General features: G+C 37.3%; 1 protein-coding gene across 1 annotated transcript in view; it reads left to right on the forward strand.

The window, feature by feature from the left end:
• Positions 1-15,693, forward strand: part of RABGAP1L (RAB GTPase activating protein 1 like) — a 648,400-nt gene that overhangs the window by 86,369 nt on the left and 546,338 nt on the right. The window contains exons 6-7 of the mRNA XM_027868366.1: positions 3,198-3,355; positions 7,478-7,588. Of these exons, the coding sequence (XP_027724167.1) occupies positions 3,198-3,355; positions 7,478-7,588 (269 nt within the window). The remainder of the gene's footprint in view (positions 1-3,197; positions 3,356-7,477; positions 7,589-15,693) is intronic.

A 15,693-nucleotide genomic window follows, 5' to 3' on the forward strand; every position in this document is an offset into this window, starting at 1 on the left:
GAGAGAGAGAGAGAGAGAGAGATAGAGAGAGACAGAGAGAGAGACAGAGAGACAGAGAGAGTGAGTGTAGAAGTGAGAACTATCTCTGATTTGTACATACTCAATTATTAGAGGGAGGAAAAAAAGATGGTAGACGCTTGTTATTTCAAATTCGGCAGCTGTTGCTTTTCTACCTGTCTGATTTTTGGATTCCTGGAGCCTACTTGCATTGAAATGGATTTGGCAAAATGGGAAGAGTCTGGTGCTTGAAGAGTCAGAGATTGTTGAAGAAGGAAATTAAAGGGATGTGTTTTCACTATTTTATGTAATTGTGATGTATATAACATTCATAATTTGGGGAACCTTTATCTCTGCTGTGTTCTTCTTTTAGTCATTTTGGAAGCAGTATATAACTTCATTTCCAAAAGCACATTGTACGATGCAGATTGTTAAGAGGAAGTTCATATATGATTGTATTGTGCAGCTCTCGTGGCTTGTGGTTGTGTCTTTAACCTCTAATATAAAATTCTTTGTGTTTGAAGTAGGAATAAGCATAGATTAGCAGTTATTAAGTAGTTCCCGAACTTTATTTTAGGTGTCACTCGATGTTAGAGCTAGAAGGGACCTTAGAGTGTCCATTTCCTTCGTTTTAAAAGTGAAGAAACTGAGGGCCAAGAAATTTATGACTTACCCAAAAGGAGAGCAAGAATACTGGCAAAGTAGGGACTACCGTGCCCCCTAACTGTGGGCATTTTTCAAGCCTGGTTCTGTTCTGGCCCCTCTTGTTTTTTCTATATTTCTAGAATATAGAAATCTATATTTTCACTTGACACCTCATCGGTTGTTGTGGGTTTGGTTCAATTTTCATCTATTTAAAAATGACTCAGAAATAAACAAGTAAATATGTACATATATCTGTCTGTCTGCCTGGCTGTCTCTCTCTAATTTCTCTACTTCTGAGCTCAAGTCTCTCATTTCCATCTACCTATTAGACCTTTTGAACTGGATATCCCACATGCATCTCAAACTCGGTTTGTCCAAAGCAGAGCTCATCTTTCCTCCCTCCTCAGAGCCTCCCCTTTTCTGAAGTTCCTCAGTGCTTTTGTGAACACTGCCAACCTTTTAGTCAGCCAGGTACACAACGAGGTTCTCTTCCTTGACTCCCCCCTCTTTCTCACCTCCATACCCAGTTTTACTGTTGTTCACACATCACTCCACCTCAATCTTTGTACCTTCTCCTTACCTCCACGTATTAGAATTCCTGACTTCCTTAAAAACTCAGCTCAAATGCCGTCTTCTGCAGCAGATCTTTACTGGTCTCTCCGTCTGCTAGTGCCTTTCCTGCCAAGGCTACCTTCTGTCTGCTTTGTATGTGTCCTGTACACACGTGCAGCTGCACACTCTCAACATGCATGCATATATTCACATGCATGTATATATAGACACATATTTTCTTCTCTGTTAGAATGTAAGCTCTTTTGAAGGCAGCTGTTACGTTTTTGCTTTTCTTTGCATCCTTGGTGCTTAGCACAGTGCTTGCTGACTGACCAGTTGGCTCATGTTTGTATTGCCATTGGAAGGGGCATTGCTGAATGTTTTTTTTTCTAATCACTTTTGTTTCTTGTATCTTTGCAGTCTTTGACTAAGTTTTGATGTTTTCTAGAGAATAGCTTTTAATAGAATCAGAACTTGCTGTGAGCATGAGCGCTTCTCAGTCTGCTCCAAATTAGCTGACCACACTTTTATCAGCCTCAGTAACAGCTGCAGCCTCATTGCTGTGAGCAGAACACCCTAAGAGCAGCAGAAGAAAAGGTGGCTGGTAGAGATGTCTCTGGGCCCAGCCCTTTTGGCCTCTGTGTTAGAAGTATCTGAGGAGAGCTGGTTTGGCGTAGTCCTGCAAGACCCTCCTGAAGAGGATTTTGAGTCTCTGTGAGAAAGAGAAACTGGCCGATTCCCACTAGAAGTGACTTGATGTCAGGAGTTAGAGTTAATCTTTGTGCTGGGGGATGAAATTCTTGGTCACCTCTTTTACAATTATAAAGGAATCCAATTAACAACAACAGCAACAATAACAAATATTTATATCACTCTTAATATGTGCCAGACACTATGCTAGATACTTTACAATTATTATCTCATTTGATCCTCATAACAGCCTTGGGAGGGAGGTGCTGTTATTATCCCCCTTTTACAGATGAAGAGACTGAGGTAGACAGGTTACATGACTTGTCCAGGGTTACACAGCTAGTGGCTGAGGCAGGATTTGAACTGGGATCTTCTTGACTTCAGTCCTGATGCTCTATCCACTGTGCCACCTAGATACCTCCAGATGAATTCAGGCAGAGCAAAATACTGGAAAGCACAGTAGAAGTGGGCAAGGATATTACCATTTTTATTAGACTTTTTTTCCCCTTTCTACCTTCACTGATGCTTTACAATTTTTTTTTAATTCTTTGGCATTCAGTACTTGACAATTAATTTGTAAACAACCAACTTAATTTACTATCTTGGTTTTAAATACTTTTAAGGGTGTTTTTAAGAGACTTTAAACAAAAATACTTTTGGAACATTATTATTGCCTAGCATAACATAAATCTAACTTTTTCTAAAAAGTCTATAAATTTATGTATTAAAATGATCTAATAAGTTAGAGACACAGGAAGTTTTATGTTAGTATTGAGTGGTGTGGAAAGAGGTATGAGAGCCAAGATGGTGTTGCAAAGGAAGAAGCATCTCTAGCTCAGCATTGCTTCCCTTTTCACTTTATGGTGCTACAAACTAAGAGTAAAAATCTTGTTAAACATCAGAGGAAACCGGGGGATTATTCATTTTGAGTTGTGGGCGGGGTGCAGGAGGTTTGTGTTTTCTTCAGGACTGCTCAGCTTCCAGGTGAATGAGGAATCTGCCAGTACTGGTGGTGGGGCCGTTCTGTGGAGTACCTCAGTGTGCCTTTGGAGTTACCCTGGAAAGGAACCCTGAATGTGAGGTGGAGAAGATTTTATGGATGATCCCATTTAATATTTTAATCCTGCATTCTACATGAGATCCTACTAGTCCTTCCTAACATGTCTGCTGAAATTGTACTTAATTTACCACTTGTACCCTTCTGAGTAGGAGAAAAAGAAAGACAGGTAGATCTAAGTATTCTAAGGGGAGGGAATAGAAAGGAGGTAAAGCTTTGGTTTTGACAATGGTTTTTCCTTTATTCTTTCATTTAGGTCAGCAGAATTTTATACAGCTTTTGTACAGCATTTAAACGTTCTTCCAGGCAAGTGTCAGATGTAAAGGACTCTGTTGTCCCTACCCCAGACAGTGATGTATTTACCTTCAGTGTCTCTTTGGAGGTCAAAGAAGATGATGGAAAAGGAAACTTCAGGTAAGGAAACTGGGAAATTGAATGAAGATGGTGCATGAATAGAAGAGCAGCCAGTGCAGAAGTTCCAAAAGCAAAATGGCAGCACAATTCCTTAAAATGGCGTTGAAAATTTGTGGGTTTTTGTGATTTGGTTCTTCCTGAGTGGAATACACCCATCCTCTACATCTTCTCATGAAATCCTTCTTTTCAAGGCCCTTTTTGGGTCACGTGATCTATATAAAACTTTCTCTGATCCCCTTAACTGAAAATAATTTCCTCTTTCTCATTATTCTTAGAGTGCTCTGTTTTCCTCCTTTGAACATGTTTTCCCTGTATTACACTAAGCTTCCTAATACTGAGCCTATGTTGTTCTCCATTTTTGCCCTTAGTGCCTAAGATAGTCCTTTGTATATAGCAGACCCATAATCAACATAATGTTGGATTGAATAGGTATATATTTCTTTTTTTAATGACCTTTTACCCCCTTTTTGCTTCCTGTCTTAGTATCAAATGGCATTTTTGTGGGAGCCTAGTTTTTTCCTTCCTAGTTAGTAGGAAGCCATGAAAATTACATTTTATGTTTTGTGTTTCTTTACTAATCTAATAACAGCCTAAGCAAAGAGGACATAATGATGATGATGATGATGATGATGATGATGATGATAATGACATTAGCTAACAAATACATCTATCACTTACTATGTGCCAGGCACTATGCTAATAAGTATTTTATAATTATTATCTCATTTGGTTCTCACAACAACCCTGAGAGGTAGGTGCTATTATTATTCCCATTTTACATATGAGGAAACCGAGGCAGACGGAGGTTAAGTGACTTGCTGAGGGTCAAACAGGTCATTAGTGCCTGAGGCAGGATTTGAATTCTGACCCTGACCTGACACTTTTTATCCACTGTTCCACCATTGCCTCAGATGAAAGAATTTTCAGAAACATTAAAAGGGAGGATAAAACTAATCAGGGGAATCAAAGGTGATCCATAGTTAGACTTGAAATATAAAAGAGGAAGCGATGTCAGTGGACATCGCTGAAAGTTGAGCTAGTAGCTTCTTGCTTGATTTCTATAATGATGCTTGTTTTTAGTTAAGAGGTTTGAGGTGTATTGTGTCAAGAAGGTCAGTGGGTAGGAAGTATAGATGAAGGGTGACAATCGTTAATTAGGTATGAAGAATAATTGTGAAAAAAGAAAGGGATGGCAGAGTCTGGGTGTATGAGAAGGTGACTTGCTGCTGTCTTTTCCTTTTTTAAGTGTGGAGTAAATCTCCTTGTTCCAAGCGAATATACGATGACATTGTTGGGTAGCATTTTGTTTTAGAACAAAATACTTATTGCAGTCTTGATGAGTGAATATGAAAACTACCAATGTTATTCCGTGTAGCAAAAGAGATGACCCAGTTCATAAGTATAGACTGTGTAGTTAATGAAGAGCAGTAAGCTATGGAGGTCATGCTAACCACATTGGGATTTAACTGCTGACTTGCTAATGGTACTCCATTTGGTAAAGTTTTTGCTATTTTTCTTTTGTTTTGAATTGGTTTCTTTCCTGAATCTCTGGATGCCTGTATGACAAGAAATCCTCATTTTTATAGAGCACATTGAAGTTTGTAAAACATTTTCCTTACAATAATCCTCTAAGTTAGGTCATGCAGTTAATAATGAATGTCTTGAAAGTGTTATTAGCTATCAGAGTGTAAAACTGTGCTAAGACTTTTGGGACACCATATTTTACCCCATTTAGTTGATTAGAAAACTGAGGTTCTGAATAGTTAAATGATTCCTCTTTACTCACCCAGCTAGTGACTAATGGAATTGAAACCAGATCTCCTGTCTCCAAGGTCAGTGTGTTTTTGGTGACATGGCTTGCTCCTTGTAATTCAGGTTCAAGCTAGAATTTGACTACAGCTTTAGTTGAGTCCTTCAACCTCTCTTAGCTAAGGGATAAGTTGCCAGAATATGTAGACATATCATTCTTACCCTAAAGGCCAAAGAAATTTAGGTTTCATTGCAATTGATTGAGGACTCTAATATCTTGGGGCCACTTAGGACATGGGTTCCTTTTCTCAATCTTTCCCCCGTGCTCTGTTTCTCCCTTCCTTTCTTCCCTTCCTCTTCTCTCATTCAGGTCAGTCAGTAAGCATATTTTTTAAAAAAAATTATTTTTAGGCATTTGGGGTTAAGTGACTTGCCCAGGGTCACATGGTAGTAAGTGTCAAGTGTTTGGTCTGGGCCCTTGAACTCAGGTCTTCTTGATTTCAGGACTGGTGTTCTATCCACTGTGCCACCTAGCTGCCACGTAAGCATTCATTAAATGCCTATTATGTGCCAGGCACTGTGCTAGGTGGGGATAAAAAAAAGGCAAAAGATAGGCCTTGCCCTTGAGGAGCTTAGTCAAATGATGGAGACAAATAAACAACTGTATACAAACAAGCCGTGTATGAGGTAAATAGAAAATAATCATCAGAGGGAAGGCACTAGAATGAGACATTGAGAAAGACTTCTTTCCTCCTTTTCTTCCACTAGCTCTTCTCTTCTTCTTCCCTTTTCCCCAGACTCTTTTTTTTTCTGTTTGGTTTCCTTCTCCTTCCCTTTTTCTCTCACCCATCTCCTGCCCCTTACCCCAGTGCCTCTCTTAGTGTAGCTGATATATTCCATTGCTGACTTCCTTCCTACTTGCAGGTCTCCTGAAATCCTCAGATCTTTTCTAGACAAAGATACCTTACCATGCCTTCTTCATCTTTTACTTGAGAAGCTTATTTTTACAAAAACATTCAGTCTTTCTTTGTGCTCCTTTTGAGACTCTTTTGTATTTTAGCTCAAGGTTAGAATCTAATACCCTGTGGTTACATGCTACTTTTTTGGGTCAATTTTCCTTTAAAAGGTAAAAATTCTGTCTGGTTTCCATATTCAAAGCAAATTTGTCCAATTTTGCTGTACAGGATTATGTTGAATTGAAAGGTAGACTTTTGAAAATAAGTTTTACAGCTTCTTTGATGGTTGACTCAGAAACACTAATGATGGAAACGATGATCCTATTATAGTTTGTAAATTTTCTGTCAAGTTAACGTTTTGTTTCTGTTAGCATTCTGTTCTATGTCATCTTTTCTTTGATGTGACTTATCTTTTTATCTTGAGAATTATTTTTTCCCTATTATATTAATTTGTCTTGGTGTTTAAAATGATGTGTTAGAGGCTTGTTGACCAGTCATGTTGAGAGACTAAAGGATAGGTGATGGATGGCCGGGGCACTATTCTGGCATCTTCAGAATATTAAAAGGATTAGAAGGCCTCCAGCAAGCTCTCTATGAAGTAGTTAGAGAGAGCCATGGTAAGTGTCACACAGGCTGTGTTTGAGTATGTTCAGGTAGGAGAAAGACCCCCATCAGTGAGATCACACACTCCCTGAAATGCTGAAATATTTCAGTGAGTGACAGCATGGCCTTGAGCCTTGGACTTGAGGTCGGAAGGCCTTGTTTGAGTCTTGGTTCAGCCAGTTACTAGCTATGTGACCACTGGCAAGGCACTTGACTTTTCTGATCATCAATTTCCTCATCTCTAATGTATTGTCTAATTACTAATTAATGATGAGGTTCCTCATCACTAATTGTATTGTCTGCCTTATAGAGTTGTTGTAAGGGAACTGCTCACAAATGCTATGCAAATTGTGAGCTACTATGAATATAAAAAATAATAAGCATAGTGACTTCAGTTTGCATTTTAAGCTATGGGAAGATACATCCCTTTGTAAGTGGTGGAGGGCATGAATAGGCACACAGTGCCAATTAGGCAGTGTATAAGAACAAGGCACAATATATAATGGAAGATAGAAAAGGTGAATTTTATATGTATATTATTCTGATAGTTTCAGTTCATTAATTTTATCTGAATGAACTACCAAGCTTTTTGAATCCAATTAAAAAGAGTTGTTGATAGCAGCCACCCTATTTGTGTGAGCTTTCTAAAGTATAACCATTGAACCCATACTGCTTAGGTTGTGAGTAGTGAGTGCTTGGTATTCGTCTAACAAATATGATCGTTATTGGCAAAATGCATGGATTGATGTAGTTAAATTTTTAGAGGGTCATCCTTATGTGTTTTATTTCATTCGTGTTATTTTGTGCGTTTCAGTCCTGTGCCTAAAGATAGAGAGAAATTTTACTTCAAATTGAGACAAGGAATTGAAAAGAAGGTTGTGATCACAGTGCAACAGCTGTCCAACAAGGAACTAGCAATTGAAAGGTAAGTTACATTCTTATTGAGAATTTAAAAACTGAAGATCTGGGACGGAAATGAACCAGATTGTTTTAGGCATGCGCGCGCGTGTGTGTGTGTGTGTGAGTATACACATGTAGGCACAGTACACATAGATGTATATATGTGCACACGTGTGCATTATGTTTGTGTGTCTGCAGCTATGTATATATATCTATATGCACATGTATATGTGTATACAAACACATGAACTTGGTGGGTTGGGATGGTCAAGAGACCTAGTTTATAGTATCAGCTTTGCCATTAACTGTGTCCTATGACAAATCTTCTGGTTCAGTGCCTCAATTTGTCCATGTACAAATTGTTCCTTCTTAACTAGAGATAATTTAAATACCTAATGTTTTGAACTAATCAGAAAAGTGTGCTCCATTATACTCAGTAGATAGCATTATTGTTGCCTTTGCAATTTAGTCCTATTTTAAAATGAGTAAAAGTAATAATATGTGAATATGAATAGAAATAGGTTACTGTATTGAGTTTTATAAATTAACTTTTAGGAATCCTTATTCTTAATGATAAAATCTTTAATTGATTAAATCTTCAGTTTTAAAATGGTCCAGCAGGTGGCAGTCTTGTCAAGCAAATTCTTAAAATTCATGCACTGCTCATCAAAGGGACTTGTGAGAGAATAATTCAGTTTGGTAGACAGTTGGAGTGCATTTATATGATGCTGTATGGTTGCAGTGTATTTTGTTTATGTCATCTCATTTATTTTTATAACAACATTGTGAAGTTAGTCCCAGAAATATTACGATCTCTCTTTTGCAGATGAGTACATAGAGAAATTAAGTGATTTGCCCAAGGTTGTAAGACTTTATAAGTGATGGAAAAAGACTCGAATTCTCTACTGTACTGTACTGGACTGGACTATTAAGTGGCATCTAGGAGGAAAGAATAACCTCGGAGGAGCCTAAATGTCATTTTCTTATAACTACTTATGGTGAAAATGAAAATGCATTTTTCTGAGGGCCTATATTTCCTTATTTGTAGATCAAGTATTAATGTTAAGAAGTAGAGTTCATGGGGCAGCTAGGTGGTGCAATGGATAGAGCACCAGCCCTGAAGTCAGGAGGACCTGAGTTCAAATCTGGCATCAGACCAAAAACTTGACACTTACTAGCTGTGTGACCCTAGGCAAGTCACTTATCCCCAATTGCCTTAAAAAAGAAAAAGAAGTAGAGTTCAGAAAGTTGAATAAAAGTTTATTTCATGGCTGGATTTTTTTGTTTAAATAACATTTTGGGGAAAAAAAAACCCTTTTCTTCTTATCCAATTGACAAATGTGTACCTAATGCCAAACGTGTATACATAGGCAAATCTTACCTATGTATACATGTGGTTAAGCCCCTTGAAAGCATAGACTGCATATCCCCAGCACCTAATATAGTGCCTTGCTATCAATCACACTTAATAAGTGCTTGAGAGAGAACACACACAAATAGTGTATACATACACATACATACACACACACACCTTTGTATATACACACTTGTACACTCATCTCTCTCTCTCTATATCTGTGTACACTCATGTATGTGTGTCTGTTCATACATCTTTATATACACCATACCACACTGTTCTTCAAAAAAGTTATTTATAAAATTAATAGTTTTAGAATGCAGATTTACTCATGATTTAATGAATAATTACTTAGTCTGAACTCTGAATCATGGCAGTATTGCTAACAGTAACAGTGGGTGGCAGGTTTTGCTACCTGTACTTAATTTGTAGGGACATTTTACATTTGAGTTTCATAACTAGTTTAAAGCCTACCTGCAGAGCTGATTTTATTTTATTTCATCCTGTAAAATTTATTTTTTGATTAAAAAAGTTTTAAGTTTTACGATTTATTTTTTATAATTTATAATTTTTAAATAATTTTCTAATTCTCATTTATAAGTTTTCTTTTTAGTAGATAGCTATATTTTCTTTTTCCTATTCAGTTTGTGTCTCTTCGTTTCTCATAATAGCTAATAATAATAGCTAGCAATATAGTGTGCAAGGTATTGTGCTGAATGCTTTATCAAAATTATCTCATATTACCCTCACAACAACCCTGGGAGGTGAGTGTTTGTTGAAGAAATTTAGGGAAACAGAGATTAAGTGACTAGCCCAACATCATATAGCTTGTAAGTACCAGGTCCACTGCTCTATCCACTGTGCCATCTAGGTGCCTCATCCTTTGTTTTTCTTTTGACCATTTCCCTGCCCATTAATTTCTCCTTTAAGAGGACAATTAGAAAAATAATGGTCAGTAGAACATAAGTATAAATTTTGGAGTCATTAGTCACATCACTTCATTGATTTCTTTGGACGTTGGTGGATTATGTGGAATATCAGGAAAGTCCCTTCTTTTTTTCATCTATGATCCTTCCAGGTGTGATGACAGTGTTTTCTTTCTGTTACTCAGAATTTTAACTTCTTTCCTCAAGTATTGATTTACAAATGCTTCCATCCAAATGAACAGATTACTTTAATTGCTCTGCCAGTTAATTTTCATTTGGGAAAGCCATGTTTTGGCTTTTTATAAAGTTGACAGCATATAGAGAATGTTGATATTTCTTCTTTTTCAACCTTCTTGAGAAAAAGTTGAGAATAAAATCTTCTTCCTATGTATATTTGGCACAAAACCTACTTTGATTTTGGAGATGGCTAAAATTTTAAGAAGTGTGAGAAACTGCAGTCTGGAAGGTAATATGTGGATTTTGTACAAAAAAATAGCAGTAATTATGGATTGCATGAAAATACCAAAGGGTGATACCTTTCTTTATGCAACTAGTTAATTAGAAGTAAAATGATAATAGTTAGCATTTACATAATGCTTTAAGATTTGTAAAGCTCTTTATGAATATGTCTCATTTTATCTTTATAATAAGCCTAAGCCTGGAAAGTAGATGCTATTGTTATTCTCCTTTTGTGGATAAGGAAACTGAGGCAAACAGAAGTTAAATGACTTGCTCAGGGTCACACAGCTAATAAATGTCTGAGGCAGGTTTTTAATTCAGGTCTTACTGATTTGTGCTTATTCAAAATACAGCTTTTTTATAGCTTTAAGAGGGCAGTTAGGTGGCATAGTGAATAGAGTGCTAGGCCTGGAGTCAGGAAGACTCATCTTTCTGAGTTCAAATTTGGCCCCAGACACTTATTAGCTGTGTGACCGTAAGCATCTATAAAATGAGCAGGAGAAGGAAATGGCAAACCACTGCAGTATCTTTGCCAAGAAAACCCCAAATGGGGTCATGAAGAGTCAGACACGACTGAAAACAACTGAACAACAACATATAGTTTTATATGTAGTTTTACGTCTAGCTTTATATATATAGTTTTCATTATAGCTGGTTAAAATAGGCAAAAATGGGCAGCTAAATGGCGCAGTGGATAAAGCATTGACCCTGGAGTCAGGAGGACCTGAGTTCACATCTGGCCTCAGACACATAACACTCACTAGCTGTGTGACTCTGGGCAGGTCACTTAACCCCAATTGCCTCACAAAAAAAAAAAAGGCAAAAATACAGTGCAGGAGAAGTAAGTATTTTTATGTATTTATCAATAATAAGCAAACATTTATTACATGACTACTGTGTGCCAGAGACTATGCTGAAGGTTGGAAACATAAAGAAAAAAGTGAAACAATCCTTGCCCCCTAGGATCTTACAATGTAGGACAGACGCTAGTACATATACAAGATCCATAGTCAGCAAGCGTTTATTGAGTGCTTACTTTGTGCAAGGCATAATGCTAAAGACAAAGACGAAACCAAGGTCTCTGCTCTCATGGAATATGTTCTAATGGGGTAGACAGTGCTCAGACAGTTACATATATTAGAGCTGTTGGTTGGTTGGTTGTCTTTTGTTCTTGAAGAGGACCAAAATGACATCGCCATGTCAGAGTCAAGTTACAATGCATCCAACTGCAGCAAATCAGACAGAAGACACTAACTGTTGTGGGATGAGGAAAGACCGCTTGTAAGTTCCTGTTTGAGCTAATTCTTGAAGGAAGCCAAGAGGTGGAGGTGAAGAGGGAAAACATTGCAGGCATGAAGGACCACCAGTGGAAAGGCACAGAGTCAGGAGATGGAACATGGTCTTTGAGGTGCCTCAAGAAGGCCGTTGGTGCTGGGTAGTCTAGTATATGGAGGGGAGTCAAACATAAGAAGACCCAGAAAGCAAACAGAAGAGAGTCTTGGCTATGAAGGCAGTCCCAGCAAGGAGACCAGGAAGGGCTTGCTTCAGACAGTGACAATAGAACTAATTCTTAAAGGAAGCTGGGAATTCTAAGAGGTGGAGGTGAAAAAAGAGGAAACCACAGGCAAGGAGTTAGAAGCTGAAGTGGCATACACGTGGATTAGCAAGTCAGCCAGTGGGGCTGAATTGTAGAATATGTATGTTGAGGTAAGTAATGTGTTAGGAGCCTGAAGAGGTAGGAAGGTGCCAGATTGGGAAAAGCTTTGAATGCCAAAGTAGAGTTGATCCTAGAGGTAATAGGGAGTCACTGGAATTACTGAGTAGGGGAAATGACATGGTCAGATTTACACTTTGTGAATGTCACTGTGGTGGCCATGTGAAGAGCAGATTGGAATAAACCAATAGACTTGAGGCATGGGAGACCTAATAGGTGACTATTGCCTCACCATCCAGGTGAGAGGTAATGGCAGCCTGAATGGGGGTGGTGGTTGTGTTGATGGAGAAAAGAGGGATGTATGCAAGAAATAATGTGGAGGTAGAAATGACAGGATTTGGAACCATTTGATCTGTGCGGTGAATGAAAAGGAGTTGAGGATGTTTGTGTATCTTATTGGTGATGAATTGTTTTATCCCCTCTAGGAAAAGGAGACTTTTCAGTTGAAATGGAACCAAATTTTCCTAGTGCCTGGCACATAGTAGGTGCTTAATAAATGTTCATTGACTGAGTGATGATTGTCTGTTAGAGAGCAAGTCATTAGTGAAAATACTAACATTTTTCTATCATAATTCCTGAGACATTTCCAACCTAAAAGTATCAGAATCAAGGTAGGTCACATGACAATGGGCTTGGAGACCCCTGTTTGCATGTCAGCTTTCATATTCAGTAGCTATGTGACCTGTGAAAAATGATTTAACCTTTTTAAAGCTTGAGTTTTCTCATCTAACAAATAGTGATAATGCTTATTTGCAATATTAATCTCATAGAATTGTGAAAAAAGGTTTTGTAAACTGTAGAATGCCATATGACTTGATACAATAGAAAGGCCACTATCTCTGCAGTTAGAGAGTGTGGGTTCAGATCCCACTTCTGCTTATTACTTTTGTATTGTTTGGCAAGTACTCATCACTTTGAGCCACCATTTCTCATCTGTAAAATGAGGGAGGGAACGAGGTATACTTTAAAGTTCCTTTCAGCTCTAGATCCATGATCCATAGATCCATATCCATATTATAGGAAATCAGATACAGTGGTAAAAATATTAGCTTATGTGTGTTTGAGTAATGTAGAATGAGTCATCCAAAAATGTATCTAAGAGATTCTCAATTTCTTGTCTGAGCTTTGCGTACCTATTATGTTTCACGGATGTCTAGATGAACAAGTATTCTAGTTAGTACTGAGACACTTGTTCACAATAAATAGAAGTAAAGGAGAATTTCTGTTGAGTTCTGTGATACTAATATGTACCTTCTGGGTGACTTAAACAATTGGGAAAATAGGGATTATATATGTATAAAAATATGAAGGCTACCCAGAAAAACACAACTTAAGGTTGTAAGTTACTGTGTGGCTAGCAGATGAGTGATTTAGGTACATACTGGACAATTTATTGTAATAGAATTAAGAAATAGTCTGTTTCAACCTTTGCTGGGTATCTTAGAAGAGATGTGCTTGCTTCCTGCTCCAATAATCAGTTGTCCTTGAGCTCTTGTTTACTGCCTGCTGGCTTATAGCAAAAATCATATTAAAAGAAATTAGTGATACTGAATATCTTTTGTTGGGTGAATGATTGAAAGACACATTTCCTGGTGTTATTTTCTTGAAGAAATGACCTAATATGGCCAGTGAAGGAATTTGTTTTGCTTGGCTGTACATAGTTGTTATAAGGAATTTGTTTTTCTTTTTTCTCTCCAATGGGATGGGAGGTGGGAAGGACAAAAAAATAGATTTCATTTAATGCAAAAAAAACTTAAAAAATGAGAACACTGGAGAATTTTATTTCTAATGTTTTATTTATTTTCTTTTGATATGGAGCAGATAAATTTATTATTATCTTTTGATATTAAAAATGATAATGGAACAATGAGACAACTTGAACTATTGATTGCTTTATAGGTTGATTGTATTTGATTTTATAAATTCCAGCTAGCTCTTGCTGAATTTATCCAATGACTGTTCAGTGATTCAGTGGCTTACTTGTTTTTTAGGCTTAATATATATGTATCGTTTTCTTGATTTATAGTATTATGTTATAAAAAATGGAAGTATATATTAATTCTGCAGTTATTATTCAATATTCAAAAGTATTTCCTATAATTTCCCAAAGGTGACCTTCCTGTGCATCTTCAGCCTCTTTTGTTATAATCTTTGAGGAGGAGGTTCCCTTTTCCTTTGTCAAGCTTATTTAACTCTTCTCTTTATATCTTGGGTACCATTTCTTCCTTTTTCTTCTGGGATTGTGCCCCGGTGAGGATTTTTTGCCTCTTACTCATCTTTTTTTTTTTTTTTTTTTTTTTTTTTTTTTTTTGTACTGGCTTCTTCCTTGTTACCTTCAGAGATTCCTATATTTCCCTCAACCTTAAAACAGCTTTCTCTTGACCCTGTCCCTTCCTTCAAGTTATTATCTTGGATCTCTTCTCCATCTTACTACTGAACTCCACTGATTCAGTACTGATCCATTCTTAATTCTCACAGAAACTACTCTTTTCAAGATTTCCAGCCATTTTTCAACTGCTAAATTCAATGTTCTTTTCTCACTTCATCTTTCTTGGCTTCTCTGGAATTTTTGGAACTATGGATCATCACTTCTTGCCCAAAAATGCAACAGTGGAGACAAAATGAACCAAAATCATTTGATCACTCCTTCTTAGTGATTTTTTTTTTTTTTTTTGCTGTTATAGCACCTGGTCACTATCCTCTAGAAGTGTCGCTCAAAGCTCTTTGTGTCATCACTCCTCACTTCTTTCGGTAACCCTTTTTCTTGGTGAACTTATCTAATTCCATGTGATCAATGATCATACCAAGCATACGACTCCCAAATCTATATATTCTCCAGTAATCAGTCTCATGAACTTCTCCCTTATATCACCAAGTGCTTGCTGAACATATCTACTCCGAAGTCCCAATAGTATCCCATACTTACGGGAAGATATAGGTGGGAAGCAGATTAAATGTCAAAGAACAAGGAGGTTCCAGTGGATTGTGAGCTTAGTAAGAATTAATATTATTACATGATGATCAACAAAGCTAATAATGATAAGCTGACTGATGGCTTTGTGGTGTCCAGAAGAGTTCTGTTGAGTGAGGTCCTTGTCAAATACCATCTTGTATATTTTTTAAATATCTGAATATTTTAGAAAGGATCTAGATAAACTTGAGCAGCAATGGTAGAGGGCAAAATGAGTGCTGAGGAGACTCCATATGTATTCCACATAAGGATTACTGAAGCTAATAGGGAGTTTTAAACTAGGAAGATTTTTTTTTTGGCCACAATTAGTGTCTTCAATCTTTTGAAGAGCTAATATAGGAAAGTGATTAGATTATTTTTCACTTTGCTCAGAAGACCTCAGAGGGACAACTGGGACAGTGAGTATGAGTTCTAGGAGACAGATTTCAGCTCAGTATAAGGAAACACTTCCTACTAATTAAAATTGTCCAGAAATGGATTTAGCAGCACTGGAGCTTTTAGGCTGTGGTTGAATGGTCATTTGTAAAGGAAGATAGCTGAGAGACTCATCTTTGAGGAAGGGTTTAGACAGGGCTTCTTAACCTTTTTTTTACTCATGACCCCTTCAGCACTTTTTTTTAAAATTTTTTATTTTTTGTGAGGCAATTGAGGTTAAATGACTTGCCCAGAGTCACATAGCTAGTGAGTGTTATGTGTCTGAGGC

This window comes from Vombatus ursinus, unplaced genomic scaffold, assembly GCF_900497805.2.
Source record: "Vombatus ursinus unplaced genomic scaffold, bare-nosed wombat genome assembly UNPS02014789.1, whole genome shotgun sequence".
NCBI lineage: Eukaryota > Metazoa > Chordata > Mammalia > Diprotodontia > Vombatidae > Vombatus > Vombatus ursinus.